The 27,976-nt window shown below is 34.2% G+C and overlaps 1 protein-coding gene across 2 annotated transcripts in view; it reads right to left on the bottom strand.

The window, feature by feature from the left end:
* LOC121419309 (neuronal acetylcholine receptor subunit alpha-7-like) overlaps positions 1-25,667 on the bottom strand; it is a 25,723-nt gene extending 56 nt beyond the window's left edge. The window contains exons 1-8 of one of the 2 annotated variants that reach the window (XM_041613714.1): positions 24,965-25,667; positions 20,712-20,884; positions 8,916-8,960; positions 8,612-8,721; positions 6,792-6,978; positions 5,106-5,463; positions 4,567-4,729; positions 1-3,816 (exon numbers count right to left, since the gene is read on the bottom strand). The exon at positions 1-3,816 is cut by the window's left edge and continues 56 nt beyond it. In XM_041613714.1, coding sequence (XP_041469648.1) covers positions 3,558-3,816; positions 4,567-4,729; positions 5,106-5,463; positions 6,792-6,978; positions 8,612-8,721; positions 8,916-8,960; positions 20,712-20,884; positions 24,965-25,037 — 1,368 coding nt within the window. In that variant the 5' untranslated portion in view covers positions 25,038-25,667 and the 3' untranslated portion in view covers positions 1-3,557. Of the gene's footprint in view, positions 3,842-4,566; positions 4,730-5,105; positions 5,464-6,791; positions 6,979-8,611; positions 8,722-8,915; positions 8,961-20,711; positions 20,885-24,964 lie in introns of both variants that reach the window. The other variant, XM_041613715.1, reaches the window with a different exon arrangement.
* Positions 25,668-27,976: the final 2,309 nt, after the last annotated feature.

Genomic DNA, 27,976 nt, shown 5'->3' with positions numbered 1-27,976 from the left:
CGGACAAGGATAAGATTATTGCATATTAGCGAAGTAGACTTCAATGATGCTGTCAACGTTTCGTTGAGCTAATTCGTAATTGCTCATGGTTTACAATGTAAAGTCACTAATCTAATTTGTGTATTATACTATACAAGAGAAGGCAATAATGATATTATATGCTCGTGCTTTGTGCTATACAAAAGAAGGCAATATTCCAAACACTGCATGGAAACATACATTTTTTTTTTGCTTGTGAGATTTTTGAGCTGGAAATGTTTACCCATTTTAGAGTTTTTATTCTTCTTTTCTCTCTTCTTTTTTATTTTATCTTTCGTCAGATTTTCTGTCATAAAATGATTTTCTTCCTTCGCCCTCATAAGCCATTCCCTTTATAAAACATAGGATCTGCTGCTAGTCTCATGTAGTCATTGATTTCATATTTCACTTTATGTAGTCTCATTTTGTGTTAATTTATGTTGGTATTTTATGTTCCATAGTATCAAAGCTATAGCTTTGTTACTGATTAATTTTACTACAATTATCATTAATATATTAATGATAATTGTAATAAAAATAAACTTTAAAAGAATTACAATCATTTAGACATACACAGGTATGAACGTGACATACATATCATTATATCAATAACAAGTCGCCAACGATGTATATATAAGTACTGATTAAAGGTTCGGGTGAATGAATAATGATGATGATAATAGTTCCAAAAGCATTTCAAATGCATTATGCACTGAAAACCAAAATTGGTCTTCTGACTAGCTTAAAGTTAGTCCAAATGGTGCCCACCTATACTGGCAGTCATGCAGTCATTTATTTGATATTTCACTTTACGTAGACCCATTTTGTATTAGGTTTGTGTTTGCATTTTATGTCCCATAAATTAATCACTTACAAAGCTATGATTATGATAATTGTAATAACATTAATTAAATGTTAAAAGAATTGCAATATTGGCGTGACATTACATATCTTTATATCAAAATCAAGTCGCCAACGATGTAGTACTGATTAAAGATTAATTTTGTGTGAATGAATAATGATGATGATAATCGTTCCAAAAGCATGTCAAATGGATTATGGGTAAACAACAATAAATAATTAATTTCATAAATGGATAGAATATTGATTTACTTAGACTAAAGGCTTCAACTGCCTTGTAATAACTACACTCTAAATATTGGGTAAAATGGGAACATACATGTCTTTACGTAAAAAATATTTCAAATATTTTGTAAATTTCATGCAATGTTGCGTTGAAATTTACCCTTCAACATGCATTTTGCCCAGTATTGGAGGAAAAATTACCCGGTAAACATGCATGTTCCCTTTCAATATTGGGTAAATTTTCACTTTCTGTTTTTAGAGTGTATGTCCCGGGTAAGTGCGAGATATGCGTAAAGAATGACATGAATATTATTCGTTAAATAAAAAAAAAATTTATTTTCATTATATTTCATCGACCATTTTTCAAAATCGTGACATCGCAAGCTCAATGCGTGTACCTTGCTTATCTAAACAGAATCTGGCATTCGCCAAAATTGATTTTTATTGATTTAAATCGCGCTGACTCCTCTTCGTGCCCATGTTACTCAAAGATATTGAACTTAATCTTATTCCTACTCTAGCATGCAATACCAAAATATATTATTTATTCTAATATAAAGAAATATAATCATTATTCTTGGTCATTACAGATGCTGTTTTTCACTAAAATATTACTTATTTAATCTAAATGAAACTGTAATAATATTTTAAGATATACAACGTAACAATGTCATATTCTTATGCGTGATAAACATACTATACACACTGCAAAGCCGCGACCAGCTTTTCTTTTCAAGGGGTTGTGATTCGGGGGGAAAAAGACAAAACTTACCACCAACTCTAATATCAGGCAGTGGTGAGGGTGGCTCATATATATACTACATTATCTAGAGTAGATATGAATATAACAACATTGATATTAAGAACATGCCGCCCTTCTGAAAAGCCAAAACCCTATATATGAACCCCCCGTGATGCCCCTGTAAACACAAGCAATCGCTCACCCCTTTTTATAAAATAACAAAAAAAGTGCAAGGAATCTGTCTGATCGTATATGATCAGGTGCCCGTTGCAGAAAGAGTTGCAATCAAACGCAACTCTATAAATCACGCGCAACTTGATTTTCAACCAATCAACAGCGCGCATTTTGAACTTGCGATTGATTTTTTGACTTGCATTTAAACGCAACTCTTTCTGCAACGGACCCCAGACCATGATATTAAATTTTACTTGACAAAATCAAATTTTGAACGATATATTATGTTCATATAAGAGAAATTAATCCACTCTATACTAAAATAATATAAGATATAACCATAACAGGCTATAAACACTTTGTTTTGATCAAAATTACATCTTCTCATAATTAGAATTTTGAAAGATACCTTAATTTAGTACATGTACCAAAAATGGGTGTATTTTAGTAGACTCATCAAACAATGTGTAAAAGTTATGAGACGAAATTACTGGAGGTAAGTTTAGTACCACGTTTGTATCGTGTCTGTATAGTATCTCTCCTTTTCAAGGGAGATGTCACAACTAAATCTCTTTGCCGGCGAATGCCGACGTAACTGTATGGCAAACGATTTTCATATTAAAATTCCGTTAGCTGATGTCAAGATTTTTCTTAACATAACAAAATAATTTCCTGGTAAAACAGAACTTGATTTCTTTATATTTTGTGCTGTTAAAAGGTTGATATCAGGAAATATTACATAATTAGCAAAGTGCTTAACATACGTACGTCGGTATACGGTCGCGATATCGTAGAGGTGTGACACATGTAATTCATGTATATCAACATGTACTAGCTCCCTGAGAGCTCCATTGGATTCATTTGCACTACTTACCTTGGATTCAATTCAATATAGTCCATTTTTTTACCCAGAAATTAATTATTTTTGTTATAATCAATTCAAATCAGCAAAAATAATTTACTTTTGAAGTTATTCATCTCTGTTTGTAAATGTACATGCAGGAAATATATCTGGGACAAGTTTGGACAATGGATATTCCTTAAAACTGGAAATATGATTTATTTTTCTTAAACATATAAATTAGGCCCATTTTGTTTAAGAGGTTCAAAAATCAAGCATCATTGTTTATTGATAGTGGTAAGACAGATGACTGACACCACAAATGTAAAACGTCAATTACCTGATTTTGAAAATATCCAATTTGCACTTCAGAACAGATTGCAAAATATATTGCTAAGTGACAATACGTAGTGAAATGTCGAAAAGTGCTATGCCAGTCGTAACATACAATACAGAAGATAATAAGGAGCTAATGCGAACTAAAGTAACTATGGTTCGTTCGTAAATAGAATAGAACGGAGGGCTGCACAGAATATCATGCTTGTGACTTAGTTTCAATACGTACAGGAAAAAATACAGTGTGACGGAAGCAAAAGAAGAGACACAATGTAAACATTTTATATTTCAAGTTCACTTTCAATTATTGTTCATTCAGTTCTCTTGACTCTCATACTTCATACCAAAGCTTTATTAAAATCACTTTAGAAAACTGATAAGAGCAAACATGACATTTCCTAGCATAGCTAAACAAAGAATGGTGCCGCAAAAAGAATCGAAAGCTAAGGCAAGCTGTCTCCAAATAAACTGGTTTACATCTCTACTTTCCAAGTCGTCTGCAGGTCGCCGTAATTCTTCTGTCCTCAATTCTGTGTCTAGAACAGTGGAAGCTGTGTTCCCATTGGTGATGACCTCTTCGTTCTTGGTGACTTTATTTTCTTGTAAGATGTACAGCTTCCTGTACACATAGGAGGATATATAAACTGTTTATTGGATAAAACATGTCAAAGTATCCATGACAAAAAGAATAATAATGCAATTTAGATATTTGCTAGTTGTATTCACTGAATGTTTACTTTAGTAAGTTTTAGTTATATCAATCAGAATGTTCGCAGGGATACTCCTTAATAACATTTCAGTCTTCATTTTCATCATCATATCAAAGCAGTCAGCTAATAGCCAGTTATGTTTTCGTTTTGTTATAATATAATTATTTAAATTTCAAAAGGCGTTTGGCACTCCATACTACTGTTGGTACCAGGGGAGCAATGACAGCCTATATGATTATTATTAGCCGATTTGCCAATGGAGGTTCATCATTCTAATGGTGGCTATTTTGTAGAAATACTTATTACGGATGGTGGATGGTGCACATTCATTTCTTGATCTATATGTCTTGGGACTTCTCTAGCCAATTAATGATTTTAACATGTTTAGACTGCCCTAACTTCTGGCTTATAATGCATCTGCTCAAGTAATGTATGCCCTTTGATTCATAAAATGTACTCCGTATCCCATGTATGAACTTAATAACCATCTATCACTAAAAAAATGCAAATCTCAAATGTGAACTTCTATTCTATATCAGCTTTTTCTGGAAATTGCCGTGAGAAGAGACCAACGACTCAGTTGATGCCACACATTGTTATTTTAAAAAATGAAAATACCGTAGGATTTTTATGCAGTTCACCAAATGATGTAAACCTACCTAATGTAGCTTCTAGTTCCATATCTGGAGAACCAAGGCATAAAAAGCTTAATGACCCATCGTGGAGGCTTAGTGTTGGTATCATGGTGGTAGAGACGTAAAACAATGACTGATAAAAACACAGCACATCCACTGAGGATGATCAACATGAAGAAACAGGTGACTGTATGGGAGAGAGAGAGGATGGAGAAAAGAGAGATTGGCTTGACAGAATGTAAGGGGTGAAGATGGAGACGAAAAAGAAGACATACAAAGGTTGAAAGAATGTACGGGAAATGAGAGAAATTCGTTTTCTGTTTGCCTAATATACAATATTATAATAGCATCATAGAATTTTGAGAGTCAGATAATCTATATCATGTAGTCACAATGACTTGTTTTATTTATATTCATTTCCATTCGATCAAAAATTGAATTTACCGACACAGTGGATATGCACATCTTAGACAAATTGTCTTTACACAATAATGATAATGAATAAAGATAATGGGAAAAGACCTCTCACTACATGCACGGTGTATTATCAAATATTTAGGTACCTAGGATAGATCTTGGTTCTCCAATGGGAGGCATTTTGTCCGCCACTAACTGCTGAAAAAGTGTAAGCGCCAGCAGGTTGGTGACGGTGAAGGTCACCTTCTCTCCTGAATCGGGATGCAACCAGAATCCAACCAGCATGAGAGCTGTCAGAAAGACGGCAGGCACCACTACATTGGTAAGAAAGAAACCAGACTCCCTTTGGAAAGTTAGTTGGTACTCAAGGTGGTCATTGGGATAGGGACAGCAAAGGTACTGGATACTCCGATTGGTTGCTGTGAAGTCGACCAAAGACCAGATACCATTCTTGACATAGCGAGCTTGGAAGGCATCATCGTCATTCTTGGCGAAGAAGCGCATCTTGTTGAAGGGGGTAATAAAGAACAATAAATTAGATATAATCGGAGAATACGCGTGTTTAACGTTCACTTATAATGGTCCATATATTAAGTTGAATAAAATAACACTTAAAAAAAATATGTTGATAATACCAGCAAGTCAACATCATGCAAATCCAAGGAGTGGAACTGCATCTTTTTTTTTATTCCCGAATGGGCGAGCGAACCGTATCCTAGATACTTTATAAATCTATTGATTGTTAATATTTTATTATTATTATTATCATTATTATTATCATCATCATTATCATTATTTTATTATCATTGTTATTATCAATATTATTATTATCATCATTGTTATTATTATCATTATTATCATTACTTATTTTCACCAAATTGTATAATTCTTACAATTGTTCTTTTTTTACATCTTCTGCTTGTTTCCCTTTAAAGCGGCAATGGCTGTGGTATTAATCGTTTTAGTTGCACCTCGATGATTTGAATATAGTAAGCATTGGCGGCGGAAGCCAAAACTTTTAGGAGGGGACAACCAAAAAAATTTAGGGAGGACGTAGGCAAATAAACTGACAAGCCAAAAAAAAAAAAAAAAAAGGTCATCAACAACAAATTTAGAGGGGGACCGTCCCCCCTCCCCAAATTTAGGGGGGACACGCCCCCCCCCCCCCCGCTTCCGGCGCCTATGATAGTAAGACATATTGAAAGTGAATATCTTTACTACTAAAAGACAAAGTGTATCGATAAAAAGAGCCACAAAATATATTCATAAAAGTCGATAAGGGCCTTGTCAAGGATTGCCCTTTCCACGCTTCACCCGAGAAAGCGATAGTCTCTCCAACTATTTGTTTTATTCCTTCTTTCTTATACATATTAGATGATCTAGACCTTCCATTGAAATCAATCATCAGCCTTTGTCAGAGATATCTTCAATTATTCAGGCTGCAACTGTGATAAGCATCTCCATAGACCTTGATCTTCCTTTCGATTATAACCAAGTAAGATATGAACTAATGTATAATCGTTTGATATTTATGGCCTACTAGTTATCAAAATTGAAAAATCAATAATTAATAGCCATTTATTTTGTGTTCCAGTGAACCGATTTCATTGGATGGTTATTATTTATATTTCTAACGAATAGAATTTTGTTCACTAAAATGTAGTGTGATTTTTTTAAGTGTTAGTTATTTCATTTTCAAACGATCTTTTCGAAATAAGAAAAACGGATATTATTATTTTTTTATTATTTCAAATCACCAGTGATTTTTATCACAAGAAGACAAAAAAGTCAAACATAACGACTGGATGCTGATTTTTTTTCAGGACACGTACCTTACTTTCATCGAGCGTCCAGGGATAAAGTGTTAAGACACACTTCTGGACATCAAATGGATAATATTCGATGTTCATCTTACACGCACTGGTAGTAATTGCTGGAAATAGCCAATCCATTGCCCCCGTGTATTGGACTATAACATATGTCTCAGCTTCTGGAAGGCTGATGAAATCACGATCAATGCTGTATAAAAAGAAAGTGAAATTGATTCCTTGATTTATAGTCATACCGCATTACACCCGTGAAACCCATGGCCCTGGGAAGCGGGAGTGCCGAGTGTGTTATTTCCTGTAGGCAGCACCTCCTGGAAATCTGGTAGGTGTGCTAAAATGAACGACATTTTGTAGGAAAACCCATTTCGTTATATTTATATCAGCGTATACTCCACCCTAACTTAACCTAACTACTGACGAAAGAAGTTCTTGATACGGAATGGTGTGACAAAATGTTAGACCTTCATGTCGAATATTGCGTGTAAAATGACTGGAAAATGAGAGTGATACCATTGAGAACAAAAGATGCCATGGAGTCGGTTATTTCGTCCACCTTGAATACTTTTTCATCTCAAATCATCTACTTCTCCCCGCGTTATATATGCATGCACTGCACCCCCCCCCCCCTCTCCTATCCTGTATGCGCGCGGATCATCAAAATAAACCGCGTTGTGATCTGTGAAAATAAACATATCATAGCTCTATACAAAATGAATATAATATTTAATTTAAATATTATATTAAAAAGCGTTGTTGAGAAATGAGAAGAAATCATTATATCCTGCACAAACGAAAAATAGTTAAATCGAATTTCAAAAATTAACGAATGTGGTCTACCTTACTAATTTGCCGATAAATTGTAATCAAACAATGAAAAGGCATGTATAAATCAAAGGGCAGCATTGATAATTTTATATATATTGTGTCTTGCCATACATGTATTTTATTTATTTTTTGCATACTGTATTTGACATTGTCGTATGTATAAATTTCATAGTAGAGGTGGCGTGGTCGAATGGTCTATTAATTAGGCCGATTATCTTTTAAACGAACCATTTTTATCCAGATACCTTTGTTAATATCCATTGCTTACGAAGCAAAAATATGATTGATAACGACATAGAATGATATATCGTTGATGATGATACATAACGTTGATAAAAATTATGTTTATCATGATAGTGATAATAATAAGAATAATGATAATAATAAAGAAAAATAATTATATCAACAACAAAAATGACAAAAATAATAAGGCTAATTATGATAACGATATTTCAAATCATGACAATGGCAATCATATGGATTATAAGATGACGGTATAAAATGATGACGACAAAAAATTATTAATCTGATAACTACTATAACAACAATAATAATTATAATGATTAGGATAACGATTGTGTTAACTTAAGGGGGAATTTTAATGATGATCATCATTATGAGCAAGACTTGATGGTGGTGGTGGTGGTAATCAGATAATGATCACAATGATGATGAGGAGGAGGAGGAGGAAGAGGATGGTGATGACGAGGATGATTATGATTGTGATGATGATGATGAACATGATGGTGATGATGATGTTGATGATGAAAATGATGATGATGGTGATGATGATGATGATGGTGATGATAGTGATAATGGTGATTATGAAGAGGGTGAGGAGGAGGATGACGATGATGACGATTATTATAATTATTATTGTGATGATGATGGTGATGATGATGAAGAGGATGATGGTGATGATGATGATGGTAATGATGAGGATGATGATGACGATGATGGGCAGTGTTTTTGTGTGTAAAAAGAAACGAAATACATACTCTTCATCTAAGACGACATCAGGTCTCCATACTTGATGCATTTTAAGTGTCAGATTGTAAATACCACCATTCTCCTCTGGATCCCATTGGAGATACTCATCAACCCATTGCTGTTACCATAGAAACGACAAAATTGAATTGAATTATCTACCCGTTGTGTACGCAGCAATACATCACTAGAAGAAGAAGATCCACAATTATATTTGCTCTCCATGCAAGTATGAAAATCATTTTCCGTTTTAACGACGTTCAACAGTTGAATAAGCTGAAATCAAAATCAACTCTAAGAAACAAAGAAACTTACCAGCCTCATATTGGTACGAATGGTAATAAGTTGCATAGTTTCGTCCTAAAGGGAGAGAGGAAAAGAAGTTCGAAACATGATGTGTATGTGAAACAAACAGTATGGCAACGGGTACCTTTATACTTAAAATAGAGGAAACAAATAAAAGATTAAGAGCTGGGGACGAATATGACGAAAGTTGGAGAAAGAAAAGACGTCAACAGTTTCTGAAATGAGGCTTGCCTGAGCCAGGGATAACGTGGGAATATAAGCATTTTGCCATTTAATTACAACACATGTGTTTACATGTTAAAGAGATATTGGACAGGATGATTGCTGTGAAATTAATCTTGCTGCCCAATTTGTAGCTGTTGAATGCGATTTCATGGATTAGTGATGGAATATTTTAGAAAGAAGCCCATTGCCTTAATCAATACGAGATAGAACTTATGAACATGATGTATGAAGAACATTGTAACGGGCAGACTGGTCAATGAACCTTCTGATTCTACTTATAGAAATGTTCCTTAGTTGTGATACAGATATAAGAGATATGATGCGACATTGACATGTGGGGGTAAAACTGCATATTCATGACGGTGTGCATGTAACTTCGGAGGGGATTTTAAGCCGTCGGTCTTCTGGTTGCTTGCTTACAAGCATTCATGCTTTCTTAGTAATCAGGTAAAAAAAATCACCACCAATCTTTACTCAGCAAAATCTTTACTCTTTACTTTACTTTAATAGCAAACTATTTCATAAAATATTGTTTAAAACTTTAAAATTCAACAACTTCCTTTAATTACGTTTTGGATATTTTTCTAACTCAAAGCACACATAACACCAACCATGTCACTATTATGAATACAGTATTGAGAAATGACAGTGCGACTTCAGACAAAAGAGAAATGTCATTGCATAATTGTGTTTTAGTTTGCTGTCCAGTCAGTATATTCATATTTCACAAGCAAAGATTCAAAATGAAAGTTTGTCCTTGTCTGAAACCCAGTGTCTAAATGCTGTGTAAGATTTACCGATATAAAACGGGAGAATTTAGTTTATCCAACAATTATGTTCTTTTAAACACAATATTAGGATATAATTCATATATATACTGCATTTACTACACTATATCACCAACATTTTCCCCCTTTTTATTCTTTATGCTATCCATCCTCTAATTAATCGTCATTGCGTCTATCAGTGCACTGAATAATCAGGCAGATATGCCATTAGCATCATTTAAATCCTTCTTCCACTTTTAATCGACTGTACGAACAATCATTAATTCTCGCTTGATGGAAGTTCATGGAATTCGTTTATGACTGGGCGTTGTGGCGTGCGCCTGTAATCTAAGCTATGTGGGGAAGTTGCAGAGGTTCGAGCACTGGTCACATCTTTCGAATGGTGACGTTAAAGGTCGGTCCCAGACGTAAATAATCTGATTGATACACTTCTGACAAAACTCAAATACACACACACACGATACTCATCATCAAGGGTGATGATGTGGGGCAAGAAAGTTCATGTGGATGATTGGTAATTTTGGTAGAAATAATTCTTACCGTATTATATCATTTGCGAGGATTGACAGTCTATGTGTCATAAATGCATTATGCATATTGCAGATTAAAAGTAACTTTGAAAAGATTTCATTCCGAGATCGCTTTTTTTCTAGGCCAAAACTGTATGTATCTCATGGACACAACATTCAATATTTTTTACCTATATAAGATATTTGCATTAATTAGTCTTGATAATTTGTATTCTAGTTGAAAAATATATAATTTAGATTCTACATCCGACTGCAAAAAAAATGTTATTATTGTGCTTCTTCGCTCCATTTATTCTAATCAACTTGATTATTCAGATGCATCGACCTTTTAATGAACACGTTGTAATGACAATCACACACTAGCATGAATTCAATGTTAATCTAATCGTCATATGATTGTATGTGGGTCCATTTTATTATCAACCGACTGAAAGATCAGCTGCCTTCTTTGAAGGTGGCTCATAACGAGGAAGGTTTTAATCATAGTAATTTAAGTTTATTTCCCATCCATGGTTTAATTCATTTACTGAGTAATAGAGGCTTAAATCCGACCTACATTGGATTTACATTTACGGATCTCTATCAGACATGTCGCAATCTCGCCAACGAAACCGGCACTACACCAAACGATCATGTACGTCATTCCATAGAGTTCATTTTTAATAAACACCTTCATATCTGTGACACACACAGTACAACATGTGGTGCGTTCACATCGATATAAAAGTAATAAAACAAAATGAAAATGAAAAGCGATAAAGCAAAATATTAAGTCAAGTAAAACAAAATATAGAGTTAAGTAAAACAAAATATAAAGTCAAGTGAAACAAAACGAATATAAGAAGTCAAGTAAGAAAACATCTCTCAATTAAGGCAAACATAAAGATACTAACATACATATGCAATGGCGGCCCGAAACTTTGCAAGAATATAATGAATATACAAAGCTGACATTATTAAATAACATAATATAGTCGGTTCTATGGTGTGGTTGTAACTTTTGAAATATATACTATTTATCTTTATTTCACTAGATTACATGAATAACACAAAACGGAAAATGCCGTATAGGGAAGGCGGGGTAAGTTGTGACACTTTTTGCATTTTGCCTGTTAGAATTGATATGACTAATAATCTTGTAGAAATAAGTAAATTGCCTTTAAATTTAATTGTTGGGATATGATTTTCACCTATATGTAACATTCAACACCCATACTGAATGTCATTATCATCTACTTATGTATATTTTGTTCTCTCCTTCCGCTTTCTTCTTTATGATTTCTTATGTATTTCTGTAATAGTTTTAATTCTTCTTTCACTCTCTTTTCTATCAAATCTTATGTATTTATATTTTTCAATTCTTCTCTTCTCTTTTCTTCAATTAATTATGTATTTCATTTTTTGGGGTTTTCCAGGCGCGGATCCAGGAGGGGGCCAAGCCGGCCCCGGCCCCCCCCCCCCATTTTTTGACAACCTGCAGAAAAGTGTACTCTTTATCTCGACAGAAACTACGAAAAACAGAAAGAAAAGTAAGAAAGGGGTATTATACCCATGACGTGTAATTTACAGCCTCGTAACGGCCGGCCCGACCCTGAAAGGAAACAAGAAAAAGGTGAGGGAAGAATTGGAAAATTGACTCTGTATAAATATTTTCGCTCGCGCTTCGCGCTCGCATTGCCCGTGTAATGAATCCCATTCAAGAGGATTTAATCACACTTCATATATCCAGTTCTGAAATCAATTTGCACACAATATTTTAGCTCGCACATCAAGCTTCAATCTTTTGTTTTAATAAAGGACAAGTCCACCCCAACAAAAACTTGATCTGAATAAAAAGAGAAAAATTCAACAAGCATAACACTGAAAATTTCATCAAAATCAGATGTAAAATTATGGCATTTTAAAGTTTCGCTTATTTTCAACAAAATAGTTATATGAACGAGCCAGTTACATTCAAATTTGAGAGTTGATGACATCACTCACTCACTATTTCTTTTGTATTTTATTATATGAAATATGAAATATTTTTATTTTTTCGTCATTGTCATGTGAAATGAAGTGTCATTCTTCCCTGAACTCGTGGAATTCCATTATTTTAACATTTTTTGCTTCAGACAAGGAGGTCCTAATTGTCAAATTTGTAAAAATTGAAATATTGTATAATTCAAACAATAAAAAACAACAGAAATAGTGAGTGAGTGACATCATCGACTCTCTCATTTGGATGTAACTGGCTCGATCATATAACTATTTTGTTGAAAATAAGCTAAACTTTGAAATGTCATAACTATTAAATAAAATGCGCTCAGACTGTACAGTTTTTAGGTCGGAAGATTAAAACTTTTGCGCTCGCGCTTTGCACTATCATTTAATTGGTGATCATGTATCCTCTTCATTAATCACTAAAAACAGTCCCAATTTAATCCCTTTCACATTACTATAATAAAATTTCGGCTCGCGCTTCGCGCTCGCATTCTTAGATGCTTATCTTTATTCATGATTATTAAAACTGCTCAGAATCTTCAGTTGTAAGGACATAAATTATCAAAGAATTTTAGCTTGCGCTTCCCGCTTGCATTATATATTAAGACCACATGAGATACCTTTTCTTGTTTATAACAATAAAAACTAACATATACTTAAAACTTCAGTCTTTAGTTATATGACTACCCCATGAAAAACCTACAACAAAAAATCAGATTATAGCGGCCAATCGAGAAAATGTTGATGAAAATATTTTTCGGCCCCCCCCCCTCCTATTGGCAAAAGCTGGATCTGCCCCTGTTTTCTATCATCAATTCTCATGTATTTCGCTATTTAAATTTTTCTTTCATCTTTTCTTCTATAGATTTTTATGTATTCCTTTGTTTTATTTTTCTTTCCTCATATTTCCTTCTATCAATTCTTATGTATTATCTTGTTTTAATTCTTTCATCATCTATTCTCATGTATCATATACGAGTCGTTAGATCTAAACGGTCTAGGCACAAAGAACGAATCTGAGGGAATCGCGAGGGAAAATACTCGGCATAGAAAACAGAAGTCCTTTACACTGTAAAAAAAATTGGGTAAAATTTCAAATATAGCGCGAGGGTAGTAATTTGTCCAACCATTTTCGGGCAGTATTTTACCCAAATGCAGGAAGCAGTAAGGTTAAAAAATAAGAGCAATCACTTTAGAATTGGAACAAATTTCATCACACTGGATAAATAAAAACGCCCAAAAGAATGTTGGTTGGACAAATTATTACCCTCATGGAGCATTTTTACCCGATATTTCTTAGAGTGTACCCCTTTACCGGAGCGCATGACCTATGAGCAGCGCAAGCTTTCTCCCATGATTGACAATTTTTTCCATGACAACACAATTCGCGAATCCAAAAGTAGACGATGTGCCTCGCGATCACCGCAGATGATCTGCCGTGTTCGCCCCAGTCGATTGGCATGAGAGAGAGATATTTAATATTTTACCTCGCGATTACTTCAGATTCGTGCTTTTTGCCGAGACCGTTTAGATCTATAGTGGACAAAGGAAGGCTTGTGGTACATGTAGATCTAAACGGGTATAAACCATTGACATCAGAATACTACTCGATAATGGGTTATTTTATTTACATACCATGGCATCTAAGTGGGCGTTAAATTTATTCGTGTATACTTTGGATTGTTTTTTAATTCAGGAATTGTGTGAGGGGGGGGTAATCACATGATACATATATATACTCTATCTCATTACATATAATGTAACATCAACGCCATTATGTTGAAAATGTCTAATTGGCGCCTCGCTATATAGCTCAATGCCAAATAAAAAAAAATGAATTACATCCAAACCCCCTTCGATATTATGCCTCATCACATTAAATTGCCTCAATGCTAGTTTATGAGTGGATATGTGAAAATTATTAGGACACTAACCCGACCATATAATATGCTTGAAGTTGTATCTTTTCATAATCAGGAACACGATTTTATGAAGTGCTCTTCATGTGAGCGGGTCCATCATTGGCTCTATATCTTTCAGAGTCTCTCACGATATTTATCAAATTCAATGAAATATCAGTTAATCACACTGTACTTCAACTTAACCACGTCAAATTTTGGTGTTACACGGTTGTTATACCAGTAACCTAGAAAATCGCATACAGTATTGTTTTATTGTTGAAATAGTTACGTAACTGAGATCTAAACTCTAAAATGATTTCATACTATCGTACCAGGGCCCCATTGCAGAAAGAGTTGTAATCGAACACAACTTTAACCAAACAGAAGCGTGCATTTCAGGCTTGCCTTTGATGTGACACGACATTTCTCTGGCGACAATTGCTCCGGTCTTAACTTTTTCTAAGATATAAGTTTATAGTAGACCGGCCAAAACGATTTTTTATACTTTGGACGGCAAAATTTGTTAATGCTTGCTAATGCTTGGCATCCCAGCTAAAAGTTTTGCAAAAATGCCCAGGAATAGCGTACGGCCGGATGCCAAGCGCAATTTTGCGTGAAAGTGTCATTTTTAGCGTAAAATCTGAAAGACTGTCAAAAATCACGCATTTTGATATTTTGACGGCTTATCATCATATTTTTGATTATCTTTGATATGAAATTATTTTTATTCAGAATTTCAAATTATAAGTCTACTAAATATGCATTTCAAATTTGAATATTACACACACACATATAGCACAGGGAAACATAAAACAGCGATTTCCTCGAAATAAAAGTTTGTGAAAACTATCAATAGTATGAAGTTTTTTTACGCAACATAAATTCTTCGATTTAAATGCGTTTATCCATCGAATGTATAGTAAATGTCCTAGTGCCACAAATATTAAAAGAATTTTCAAGAAAGATGGTAGATATCTCATTTTATGTTATCCGAAAGGATACAATGTGCATTTTACCATGTGCGCATTTTGAAAGAAAAATGGAAAATACCGTACATTATGTACATAATTACATGTATAAGTACATACTAAAGCGAGTTTTTATTTACATGTAAAAGTCCATAATAAAGCGAGTTTTTAATTGGATAGCACAATTTGTCAATTCCTTGCATCCCAGCTAAAAGTCTTGCGGAAATACTGAGGAATAGCGTACGGGCGGATGCCAAGTGCACTTTTGCGTGAAAGTGTCATTTTTAGCGTAAAATCTGAAAGACTGTCGAAAATCACGCATTTTAATATTTTGACGGATTATCATCATATTTTTGATTATCTTTGATATGAAATTATCTTTATTCAGAATTTCAAATTATAAGTCTACTAAATATGCATTCAAATTTGAATATTACACACACACATATGGCACAGGGAAATATAAAACCGCGATTTACTCAAAATAGAGGTTTGTAAAAATTATTAATGGTATAATGTTTGTGTTCCGCAGCTCAATTTCGTCAAGATTTAGTGCTAACCGAATAAATACTTAATAATTGTTGTCATGTCACATATAGTGAAAACAAATACTGAAATAAGATGCAAGATATATATCATTTTATGTTATATATGCGAAATATAACGATGCACATTATTTTATCAGATGCGCATTTCTGATAAAAAAATAAACAGCGCACAATATTACATCGATATTGCACATATCTTATATGAGTGCGATACTCGTCATGATATTATATAGGATTATGTTTGCTTTTGTAGGGTTCGATCTTCTTGCTATTTCCACGAATGAATTGGTGCTGAACTTAAATCTACCTGTGGCGATATTCAGAAATAGGTCTGATATTTAATTTGCCGTTACCATGGCAGCATTAATTTTACAGGAATATCTATATCCAAAATCATAGAAAACATACATGTATGAATAAAGCGATTGAATTAGCATTTTTAAACCACTCTGTCAATCTACATTTTACTTCAGTTATTTGATTATCAAAGTATATTAAAAAAATGGCCGTTGCACGGCAGTACCTATTTTTTGTCTCGTCGGCATTGCAGAGCAGGACTAAAGGAGCCACTTCTGCGGTGGAGGTGACGGTAGTTTTGATTAAACAGCGTCATATCAACCTTGAAATCTTAACCAAAGTTCATTTTTCAAAATTTCATTATAACTTTGAACGTATAGAAAAAAATTAATGACACTTTAATTTTAATGACCTTTTAAAGGTCAAGTCCACCTCAAAAAATTGTTGATTTGAATCAATAGAGAAAAATCAGACAAGCACAATGCTGAAAATTTCATCAAAATCGGATGTAAAATAAGAAAGTTATGACATTTCAAAGTTTCGCTTATTTTTAAGAAAATAGTTATATGAACGAGCCAGATACATCCAAATGAGAGAGTTGATGATGTCACTCACTCACTATTTCTTTTGTTTTCTATTGTTTACATTATACAATATTTCAATTTTTACGACTTTGACGATTATGACCTCCTTGCCTGAACCACAAAATGTTAAGATAATGGAATTCCACAGGAAGAATGAAACTTCATTTCACATGACAATGACGAGAAAATGAAAATATTTCATAAAATAAAAAACAAAAGAAATAGTGAGTGAGTGATGTCATCAGTTCCCTCTTTTGCATAATGACCGAGATGTGCATATAACTGTTTTGTGAAATAAAGCGAAACTTTAAAATGTCATAACTTTCTTATTTTACATCCGATTTTGATGATTTTTTCAGTTTTATGCTTGTTGAATTTTTCTCTTTATTCAAATCAAGTTTTTGTTGGGGTGGACTTGTCCTTTAAAGTACTTATTCATGTAATTATGTTTATAATTTACAGTATCTTCAATTTTACACTCAAAATGCCCCCCCCCCCTCCCCGATAAATTTTGCATGTCCCGTTTCGGAAAATATCTCTTCCACCTTACTTAAAAAAATTATTTTGATATTTGTGACATTAGAAACGAACGATATTCAATAGATGAACCAATTTAAATCGAAGAATTCGAGTTGTAAAAAAACTAAGAGCTATTGATAGTGTTCACAAACTTTTATTTCGAGTAAATCACGATTTTTTGTGTCATATTGCCATATATTTGTGTGTAATATTCCAAATTGAAATGCATATTTAGTAGACTAATAATTTGAAACTCTGATAAAAACAATTCCATATCAAAGATAATCAAAAATATGATGATAATCAGTCAAAATAGTAAAATGCGTGATTTTCGACAGTCTTTCAGATTTTACGCTAAAAATGATACTTTCACGCAAAAGAGCACTTGGCATCACCCGTACGCTATTCCTCAGTATTTCCGCAAGACTTTTAGCTGGGATGCAAGGAATTGACAAATTGTGCTATCTAATTAAAAACTCGCTTTATTATGGACTTTTACATGTAAATAAAAACTCGCTTTAGTATGTACTTATACATGTAATTATGTACATAATGTACGGTATTTTCCATTTTTCTTTCAAAATGCGCACATGGTAAAATGCACATTGTATCCTTTCGGATAACATAAAATGAGATATTTACCATCTTACTTGAAAATTCTTTTAATATTTGTGGCACTAGGACATTTACTATACATTCGATGGATAAACGCATTTAAATCGAAGAATTTATGTTGCGTAAAAAAACTTCAAACTATTTATAGTTTTCACAAACTTTTATTTCCAGGAAATTACTGTTTTATTTATCCCTGTGCCATATGTGTGTGTGTAATATTCAAATTTGAAATGCATATTTAGTAGACTTATAATTTGAAATTCTGAATAAAAATAATTTCATATCAAAGATAATCAAAAATATGATGATAATCCGTCAAAATATCAAAATGCGTGATTTTCGACAGTCTTTCAGATTTTACGCTAAAAATGACACTTTCACGCAAAAGCGCACTTGGCATCCGCCCGTACGCTATTCCTCAGTATTTCCGCAAGACTTTTAGCTGGGAAGCAAGGAATTGACAAATTGTGCTATCCAATTAAAAACTCGCTTTATTATGGACTTTTACATGTAAATAAAAACTCGCTTTAGTATGTAATTATGTACATAATGTACATAATACATGTAATTATGTACATAATACATGTAATTATGTACATAATGTACGGTATTTTCAATTTTTTTTTTCAAAATGCGCACATGGTAAAATGCACATTATATCCTTTCGGATAACATAAAATGAGATATCTACCATCTTTCTTGAAAATTCTTTTAATATTTGTGGCACTAGGACATTTACTATACATTCGATGGATAAACGCATTCAAATCGAAGAATTTATGTTGCGTAACAAAACTTCAAACTATTGATAGTTTTCACAAACTTTTATTTCGAGGAAATCGCTGTTTTATGTTTCCCTGTGCTATATATGTATGTGTAATATTCAAATTTGAAATGCATATTTAGTAGACTTATAATTTGAAATTCTGAATAAAAATAATTTCATATCAAAGATAATCAAAAATATAATGATAATCCGTCAAAATATCAAAATGCGTGATTTTTGACAGTCTTTCAGATTTTACGCTAAAAATGACACTTTCACGCAAAATTGCGCTTGGCATCCGGCCGTACGCTATTCCTGGGTATTTTTGCAAGACTATTAGCTGGGATGCCAAGCATTAACAAATTTTGCCGTCGAATCCTTATCTAGAGCACTTTTTGAGGTTTGGCCGGTCTACTATTAGGGGTAAGCCCCAGTCACATATAGACACGGATCCTCACGGATCAACACGGCAATGCCGGCATGATCCGGGAAGGTCCGGGATAGTTTTGCCCCTGATGACTGTAAACACGGCATCAACACGGCAGCTTCACACGGATCTACACGGACCATGCCGGCAGAGCACGTCGTCAACACGGACCAACACGTCAGCAACACGGACCAACCCGTCAGCTACACGGACCAACACGTCAGCAACACGGACCAACACGTCAGCGACAAGGACCAACACGGACCAACACGTCAGCTACACGGACCAACACGTCAGCTACACGGACCAACACGTCAGCAACACGGACCAACACGTCAGCTACAAGGACCAACACGTCAGCTACACGGACCAACACGTCAGCTCAAGGACCAACACGGCAGCTATATTGACCAGCACGGCAAATGAAAATCTGTTCATAACAATGAGTTGATATTTATCTAATTATTTATTTATTATCTATTTGTTAATTATTTCTCATCCTTGTCGCAAAATTATCATGTTGTCTTAAAAATATATCAAAACTTCCTTAACCAGTAGAAACGCAGTTTTTTATACAACACAATTTACTGTTTTAACAGTAGTTGTTAAATGTTAAGTACTTTAAATCTTGAACGACAAATGTAATTTCGATTTGATTTGATATCACTTCATTGAAATCACAATAAAGGAAAGATATTTGCAAAGTCTATACAAAACATAATAACAATTAAGATAGGCCCAGGTTATAACGCATATTACTGTCGATGTAGGGCAGTAGTATAAAACTTAATGTACAATTTCGATGTAACAGGTACATAACATATAACATATACATATAAAATATTTTTTTAAATGAAATGTGAAATAATAATAACAGACAAAGTAGTGGGTAAATATTAGGGAAAAAAGAGAAAAAAAAAATTCATACATGCACTAAGTTTACAAATATTAGGTTGGGGCCAATCTCCAAAGCGTAAGAAAATATCCTGAATCATTTAATCATCCACTTGAATAAATTAAGCATGTTTGTGTCAACTGTTTAACAACTACTGAAAAGTTCATAAAGTAAATAGCGCTGTAATGATTTTGATGGGGAAAACAGAACACGGACTGCCAAGGATACTCCAGGCAGCCACACGGACCTACACGGCAGCTACACGGATCTACACGGCAGCTACACGGACCTACACGGCAGCCACACGGACCTACACGGACCATCCCGGATGGCTTTGCCAACCCGGCAGTCCACGGATGACGCCGGATGTTTTTGACAGTCAAAAACTGCCGTGTTGGCCTCCCGGACGTTCAAGGACCAACACGGACCACCCCGGACCTCCAAGGATGCCCAAGGCGCCAACACGGATCTCTCCCCGGACCACCCCGGATCAGATCCGGGATGGTCCGGGGTGGTCCGGGCTCTATATGTGACTGGGGCTTTAGGGTTGCAATAGGGTTTTATGTTAGGTTTGGGGTATAGTGTTAAAACCAGGGTTGAAGTTGGTCATTCCGTTAGTGTGTGGAAGCAAATGTCACGGAACTGCGTCTGAGAGTGTCGTTCACACGATGGCCCTTAACTTCGAAGTCAAGGTTCCTCGTGTGAACAAGTCTTAATTACAACATAATTTTTTGTGCAACAAGCCTAATATGAACTTACCAGTTTGACGAGTTCATAAAGAAGCATTCTGAAGAATACCTCGACAGGTTTGGTGTGATTTTTGACAGGTCTAACCGACGTATCCCCATAGTTGGACAAGAGCCTTGAAACAAGTTCTTTCTCTGTCGTTGTCTTGTTTGGTGATGAGCAGTCGGTCCTATCGGATGCCTGGACTACAAAATCAATAAAATAATTATCTAAAGAATAAACGACATTGATATCATTGCAGTCACAGCAGAGCCAGTTCAATTCAATTATTTTTTCAAGCATTGTTATCATTAATAGTACTAGTAGAAGTAGTAGTAGAAAGGAAGAAGTAGTAGTAGTAGTAGCAGTAGCAGTAGTAGTAGTAGTAGTAGTAGTAGAAAGGAAGAAGAAGTAGTAGCAGTAGTAGTAGTAGCAGTAGCAGTGGTAATAGGAGTAGTGATAGTAGTAGTAGTATTTAGTAATAGTAGTAGTAGTAGTAGTAGTAGTAGTAGTAGTAGTAGTAGTAGTAGTAGTAGTAGTAGTAGTAGTAGTAGTAGTAGTAGTAGTAGTAGTAGTAATAGTAGTAGTAGTAGTAGTAGCAGTAGTAGCAGTAGTAGCAGTAGTAGCAGTAGTAGTAGTAGTAGTAGTAGTAGTAGTAGTAGTAGTAGTAGTAGTAGTAGTAGTAGTAGTAGTAGCAGTAGTAGTAGTAGTAGTAGTAGTAATATAGTAGTAGTAGTAGTAGTAGTAGTAGTAGTAGTAGTAGTAGTAGTAGTAGTAGTAGTAGTAGTAGTAGTAGTAGTAGTAGTAGTAGTAGTAGTAGTAGTAGTAGTAGTAGTAGTAGTAGTAGTAGTAGTAGTAGTAGTAGAAGAAGAAGTAGTAGTAGTAGTTCTTAAAAAATATAATTAAGTGATTTCATGCATCACAGTTTGAAATAAATATGATTTACTTGTTTACAGCACACAGGGAGAAATCGAGGAAAACCAAGCAGTGAGAAAGATGCGTATACTTTATTGTTAAACATCTATGATAATTATCTTTTTACAGAAAGCTCGTATAAGCTTAATACTTTTATGACCTTATGATCTTATGTTTCAAATTATTTATATTATCTGTGAATTCACGATTTTTTTTATGCTTGTCCGGTGCTGGAATATTTCCAGCCAGAGTCAATAAAATGATCATTAAACACCGTTGTGGATTTGCCGTGAGCTACCGTGTATCTATGTTCTGAAAACATCAACATCTATAAGGTACAAAACCAGGTACAAAACGATCATTAAAAGTGGTGTGTTTTCATATTTACAAAATTTCATGATATTCAAGGAGTTACAGACAACAAATATCTTAACAGAATAATGCTATCTCGAGCTTTCGCTCGACTTCACGACTTTGATAGTATCGGTCACCAAAGTACAGTAAATTTTTATTCAAGACATGATTATCCATTGCCTTTCACATATAAGTAAGATTATTTAAACCTGATTACTGACAGATCTTAACTAATCAGATTTCTTCGTACCTGCAGATCGCATGTTCGAATCTGTAACCCCTTTACACCTTCAAGGATGCAACACAGGGCTCAGCAGCCGGAGTGCCAAATTGATATTTTTATGGTATTGTCGCAGTGAATACAAATTTTACAGGGTATTTACAGTTTTTTACACGAAAATTTACAGAAAAGTACGGTTTCTTCAAGGATAGACAAGATAGCGCTAGGGATGTGCTTGTTTAACTACTGGGAGTCAACATGGAATACACGGATGTTACCGGCCCCTTACACGGACCTTCACGGAGGCTTACGGTCTCTACTGGGTATCTCTAGAGCATTGGGCAAGATTTATGTTTCTTTTCCATTTTGCGACGTCTGAAGCGTACACATACATGGCCGTGAACACGGACTATTGTTTTAATTATGCAAACAATTGAAAAAAAAATAGACCCCAGATAAGGGCGATATATCAACAAGGATCTCCCGGTTCATACAGGGAGCTTCTCGAATGCATCCGATAGCTACACGGATGAACAAGGTGGATACACGGATGGACTCGGAGGATGTTTATCCGTCCGTGCACGGGGTGAAAAATCAAACGTCTTCATTTTTTCTCACAGGATAACGCCGGTGTGTGCACGGTAACCTCGGAGTGTATACGGATGACTCCCGGATTGACAATCCGGGATGATCCGTGTTGCTTCCGTGAAGGTGTAAAAGATGCTTTAGATTGTGGGAAATATGTTCACGCGTGAATTGATTTTAAGCTTCACTAGTTTTGAAAAGAGCTTTTAATAAATCAGCTTTCCATTCGCTGAAGTTTGTTCATGTGTGAAAGGGGATAATCGTAAATGAGATTTTACTGTCTTTTTGGTAACCATACTATCAAAGTCGTATATTCTACACTCTAAAAATGAAGTGCTAATTCAGCTCTTAAAGAGCGTGTATAGTGACTGCACTTCGGAGTGCTGATTTGTCTAGTTCAAATAACTCGTTCAAATCACTAGACAAATCAGCACTCCGAAGTGCAGTCACTATACACGCTCTTTAAGAGCTAAATTAGCACTTCATTTTTTAGAGTGTAGCGAAAACTCGAATTTAACAAAGTATTTCATGAGAGGAAGATTTTCATTTGAACCGAAAATAGGGTATAAAGAACATCTTATGGAGAAAACCAAATATCTTCTGCGAAAATGAAACATTTTGCCATTCACGAATGCACCAAGATGCTAAGATATTTTTTAATGACAGTTAAAATAAACCCCCCCCCCATAAAAGAACCTTTTTTACTCGATCAACAAATGCTATTTTATATCAAATTTGTTTTCTCTTAATAAACTTGTATATGCCTAAGACATAAATAAATGTGTCTCCAACCATGTCCATAATTTCATATAGAAGAAACTTTTGCAAAATTCGTACAGAAAAAATTTTCCTTGATAAAATACTCCTCCACTCTCATTTTGGTATCACACTGCATTTGATTGACCCATGTTATTTCAAAGAGGTATGTCAACTACACTAGGACATATTTTCTCCATGACTTTGAAAACTCATATACAGTCTGAAAAATAGCAGAATGAAGAGAAATTTTTAAAAATGTATAAAATACGTTAAGAATGGGTAATATTAATTTCATTGTACTCTGCTCTTTCTACTTAAAGAAATCAAAGAAACTGATAATAAATTACCTACCATAAATTGTGGTGTTCCTTTAAAGTGATTGATTAACATTGGTTTGACTTTTAAAAAATCTGAGCTAGAAGGTCACACTTGTCACCTGTGTCTGCGATATGTAAAAAAATGAAGCCCAGAAAAAAAATGCGTTCGAAAATAATTATTTAGTGCTTCAAAAGTGAAATATAAAGTGACCAGAAACACCATCTTAATTTCATCCCATACACTTATGTATACTATTTAGGTGTCTATAAGACGCCTATTTACACAATCGGGGTTTGCCTTGTAATTTTAGCTTTTCATTCTCAATAATGGTTGTTTTCAGGGTTTATTAGTTCTAATACATTCACTTGTACACATGTCTCATCTTGGTTTGAGAATTTTTCAAATCGGCTGCTTACAAAGTTAAACAATACCTTTAAGTAAAAAATGCAGTCCATTCGTAATCATTTTCAAATTAATAAACTAGATAGCTGATTTTCCTTTAATCATTATTGAAACATTCGTCATTCGCACTCTAATACTCAATCATATTTTAGAGACTTACCTAAAAGGATATTACCAGCAGAAATTTGCATCACACAATCATAATTTGATTTTTTTTATTCGCCATTGCTTTCGTGACTTCTTAATTTCATTGATGTTAAGTCATTTGATGCATGTTTTATTTTGAATGTGAAAGATTTTTCAATCCAACTGTCAAGTTGCGATCATATATGCTTTTGGTATTAAAATTTTTAGTTCAGCATGAGAAAACTATAGCTCACACCGATGTATTGTTATGTTTTACATCCCCCTTTAACGTCATCCTCATCACCGGTATTGCAATAATTTCATTTACATCATTAATTTTTCATAAAGTTATAACTGTGATAAAAATTATATGCTTCATATTTATTACTATATGTTAAGTAATGATACATTACAAATTTACAGTAACAGTCGTATTTTTCCTCTCTGAAATTCATTAAGCAACCTTTCTTTCTTTTCTTCTATTTATTTTGTTGATGTATTCGGTACGTTTTGTAAAATATTATAGTACGAAATTATTGACACAGATGAGTCTCTAGAAAAAAAATGAAGAAGTAAAAACGAGTATATTATGATTATGGTAACTTACCTGTAATTAAATACCATGATACAAACAAAATTAAGAAACCACATTTCAATACGATGCTGCAAGCGGGAGACATCTTTACAGCTTTCCTCTAACCAGTAGCATTCAGTCGACTTTCATGGTGTCCATGCAGCATCTCTCGTGATCATCAGTTTCCTTGATGATCTGCTTTAAAAAGGACACTTATGCAAGCACGTCGTATATAAAACCAAAGTGGATTTAAATTATCATTCTGAATATAATGTTGCTGCAGTTTCGTTATACGTGGAATATTTGTAAAAGCAAATTGAAATTTACTTTGAACATCAATTAGCCCTAAGGGCCTTGAGTAAATGTCACACAAGATATTTTTCGTCGCTGGAAATGCACGTTCTCCGTCCGATTTTATCTCACAAAAACAAAAATGACTGAACGATTAAACTCAGTTCTGAATTATGCCTCCGATATTAATAGCACGAGCGTGATACCGCCAACAAAGCTCATTAAATCTAGCCAAGAAAACGCGTCCAAAAATATATAACGAGCCAGCTTTCATGCATGTATCACAACTGTTGATAATGGTTTTAATAGCATTATCTTCATGATGAAAATAAGAAATGGGTCGATCTCGTGAAAAGTAGGTCTACCTGTAGTCGCTTTCTACTTTCTCTCAACGGTTCAACAGACATATTCAACGAATCAAATAATAGAAGTGGCCAAGTTACTCCGCGCTCGATGAATAAAAGATAATTATGTTGGCTTATCCATTGTAAATCCGCGAGTGTATCTTGGAATATTCATTATTTATGTTGCCTTGTAATCTATACCCAATCTAAAAAAATACACTCCAAAAACTCCGGTGTTGATTTAACACCAGCTCGGAATCTATTATGTCCACACCAGAGAGGTTTGAAACAACACCAGTTTGAAATCAAACTGATGCTCCCTTCATACTAATTGGTGTTGTACACTGTAAAAATGAAGTGCTAATTAAGCACTTACAATGCTTGTTTAGTGACTGCACTACGATTACTAACTTTCTAGTTTAAATTTGAACTAGAAAATCAGCACTCGCAGTGCAGTCACTATACAAGCACTGTAAGTGCTAAATTAGCACTTCATGTTTTACAATGTATAAGCACATATCTGGTGTTAAATCAAATACCAAACTGGTGTTGTTTAACACTTCTCTGGTGTGGACATCATAGATTCCGGGCTGGTGGTAAATCAACATCGGAGTTTTTGCAGTGTACAGGCCTACCGGCTGCAGATACGTGAATTTAACGCCTTTTGTCCCCCACACCCATCACAAGGAAGGGTCCAGACTCTTCCTGGGACTGATAAAGCTGCAAGTCTTGCAATAAGAGAAAGCTTAACAAACTAAAACGAACGATTTAAATATGCTTTCTTGAGTTGATCGTTGATTCATAGTTATTGGTATTAAAATGCATACGATAAAATATGATGAAAGACCGACAACAACTTTTTCTTCCATAGACGTTTCGCAAGCTTGATGTTCGTGCAAGAATTTATTCTACAACCTTGCTTGCATTGGAAAATCCCATTTTCCCTACACCTACGATGTGTATGACGAGTCTATTGTCATGAAGATTCTCTATGTTGGCTATTATAGTATTGCAATATCGTTTATTAGCTTATCTCGACTTATATTTATACTCAGGTCAAAACCATTCATCGGCCTTCATTATCATGGCCAATTTAATTTTATAATAACATCAAGTGCGTTCCATAAAAAACCGTAGTTCAGTGTTAATAACTTACCATCATAATCATACAGTGAAAAGATAATGCCCCCCCCCCCACTCTTTCAATAATATTTTGCAACCCATCTTGATGTTCATAATGCACGCATGACTGAGTTAGTACAATAGAAAGTGGCGCTATATACCCAATTTCCATTAGCACGAGCAAATTACATTTTCTGCTTTTTGCTGCTAGCTTATCAGAAAATAACGTTCATAACTTAAATATAATACCTATACTAACGTCTATAATAATGATTGAATGGTCGAAGAAAGGTTGATGCTTGATTTCTACCTATTCTATGGATCATTGAAAAAAAAAAATCGTTTTTAAAAAAAAGCAGCAGACAATTGGCTAAGGGTGAATGCGCGGTATTCATTTATTTTATTACGTTTTATTTTAACAGGGTATAGTTATTAAAACTGCTCGACCAAGGGGCCCTGTATCAACAGAAATTTAAAAACATAATATATAAAAAAAACAATGATACATAATTATAATAGTCAACAAATGAACATAATAATCAATGAGAAAAATAGAAATACATAAAAAATCAATCAAAATCGCTAATAGACGAATAACATCATAAAGTATTCATGAATACCTTAAAAACGTCTGCGTGAGGGAGATCAATTTGCAGTTTTTTTATTTTAATGAATTAAGTGACCTTACTAATCGGAGAAAAAGGGATAATGCATTCCAAATTTATTTATTTAGAACATATTTATTCAGGAACAAAAGATCAGCATAAAACTGTTTTTCATCAATGACCTGATAAAAAACGTCATAAATCATCATGATATCATACATGAAAATAAAGTCAAAATCTAAGTCAGAGATAGCAATGCTTGGTAACATGAATAAAGAAATATTTTTACCTAGATGATAATATGAATCAAACTGAAATATTTAAATTATCAAAAGGGAACGCTTACTAATTATAAAATGACAGAGCCTTGATAGCCAAATTGTATTTTAAAGTATTCGGTCCGAGGTTTTTCAATACCTAGGGCGGTATGTGTTATTAAAAGAAAAAAAAATGACATGCATGTTTAGACAAGGCTGGGGTAGCGGTATGCAGGGGGGTTGAGATGAAAATTATAAAAATTATTCCCATTGTAACATTAAATTCTCATAGCCAGAGACTCAGGCTCACGATATTAGCATCGGACCATGTAAGGGACTTTCCTTCCTCGGCCTAAACAGCAATTACATTTAGCTTATTTTCTGCTGCTTTATTAGGAAAACGAAATGCTTGTACTTCTACGATCC

Source organism: Lytechinus variegatus, chromosome 7, assembly GCF_018143015.1.
Source record: "Lytechinus variegatus isolate NC3 chromosome 7, Lvar_3.0, whole genome shotgun sequence".
In the NCBI taxonomy this organism is placed as follows: Eukaryota; Metazoa; Echinodermata; class Echinoidea; order Temnopleuroida; family Toxopneustidae; genus Lytechinus; species Lytechinus variegatus.
This window is presented reverse-complemented; position numbering and strand designations above follow the sequence as displayed.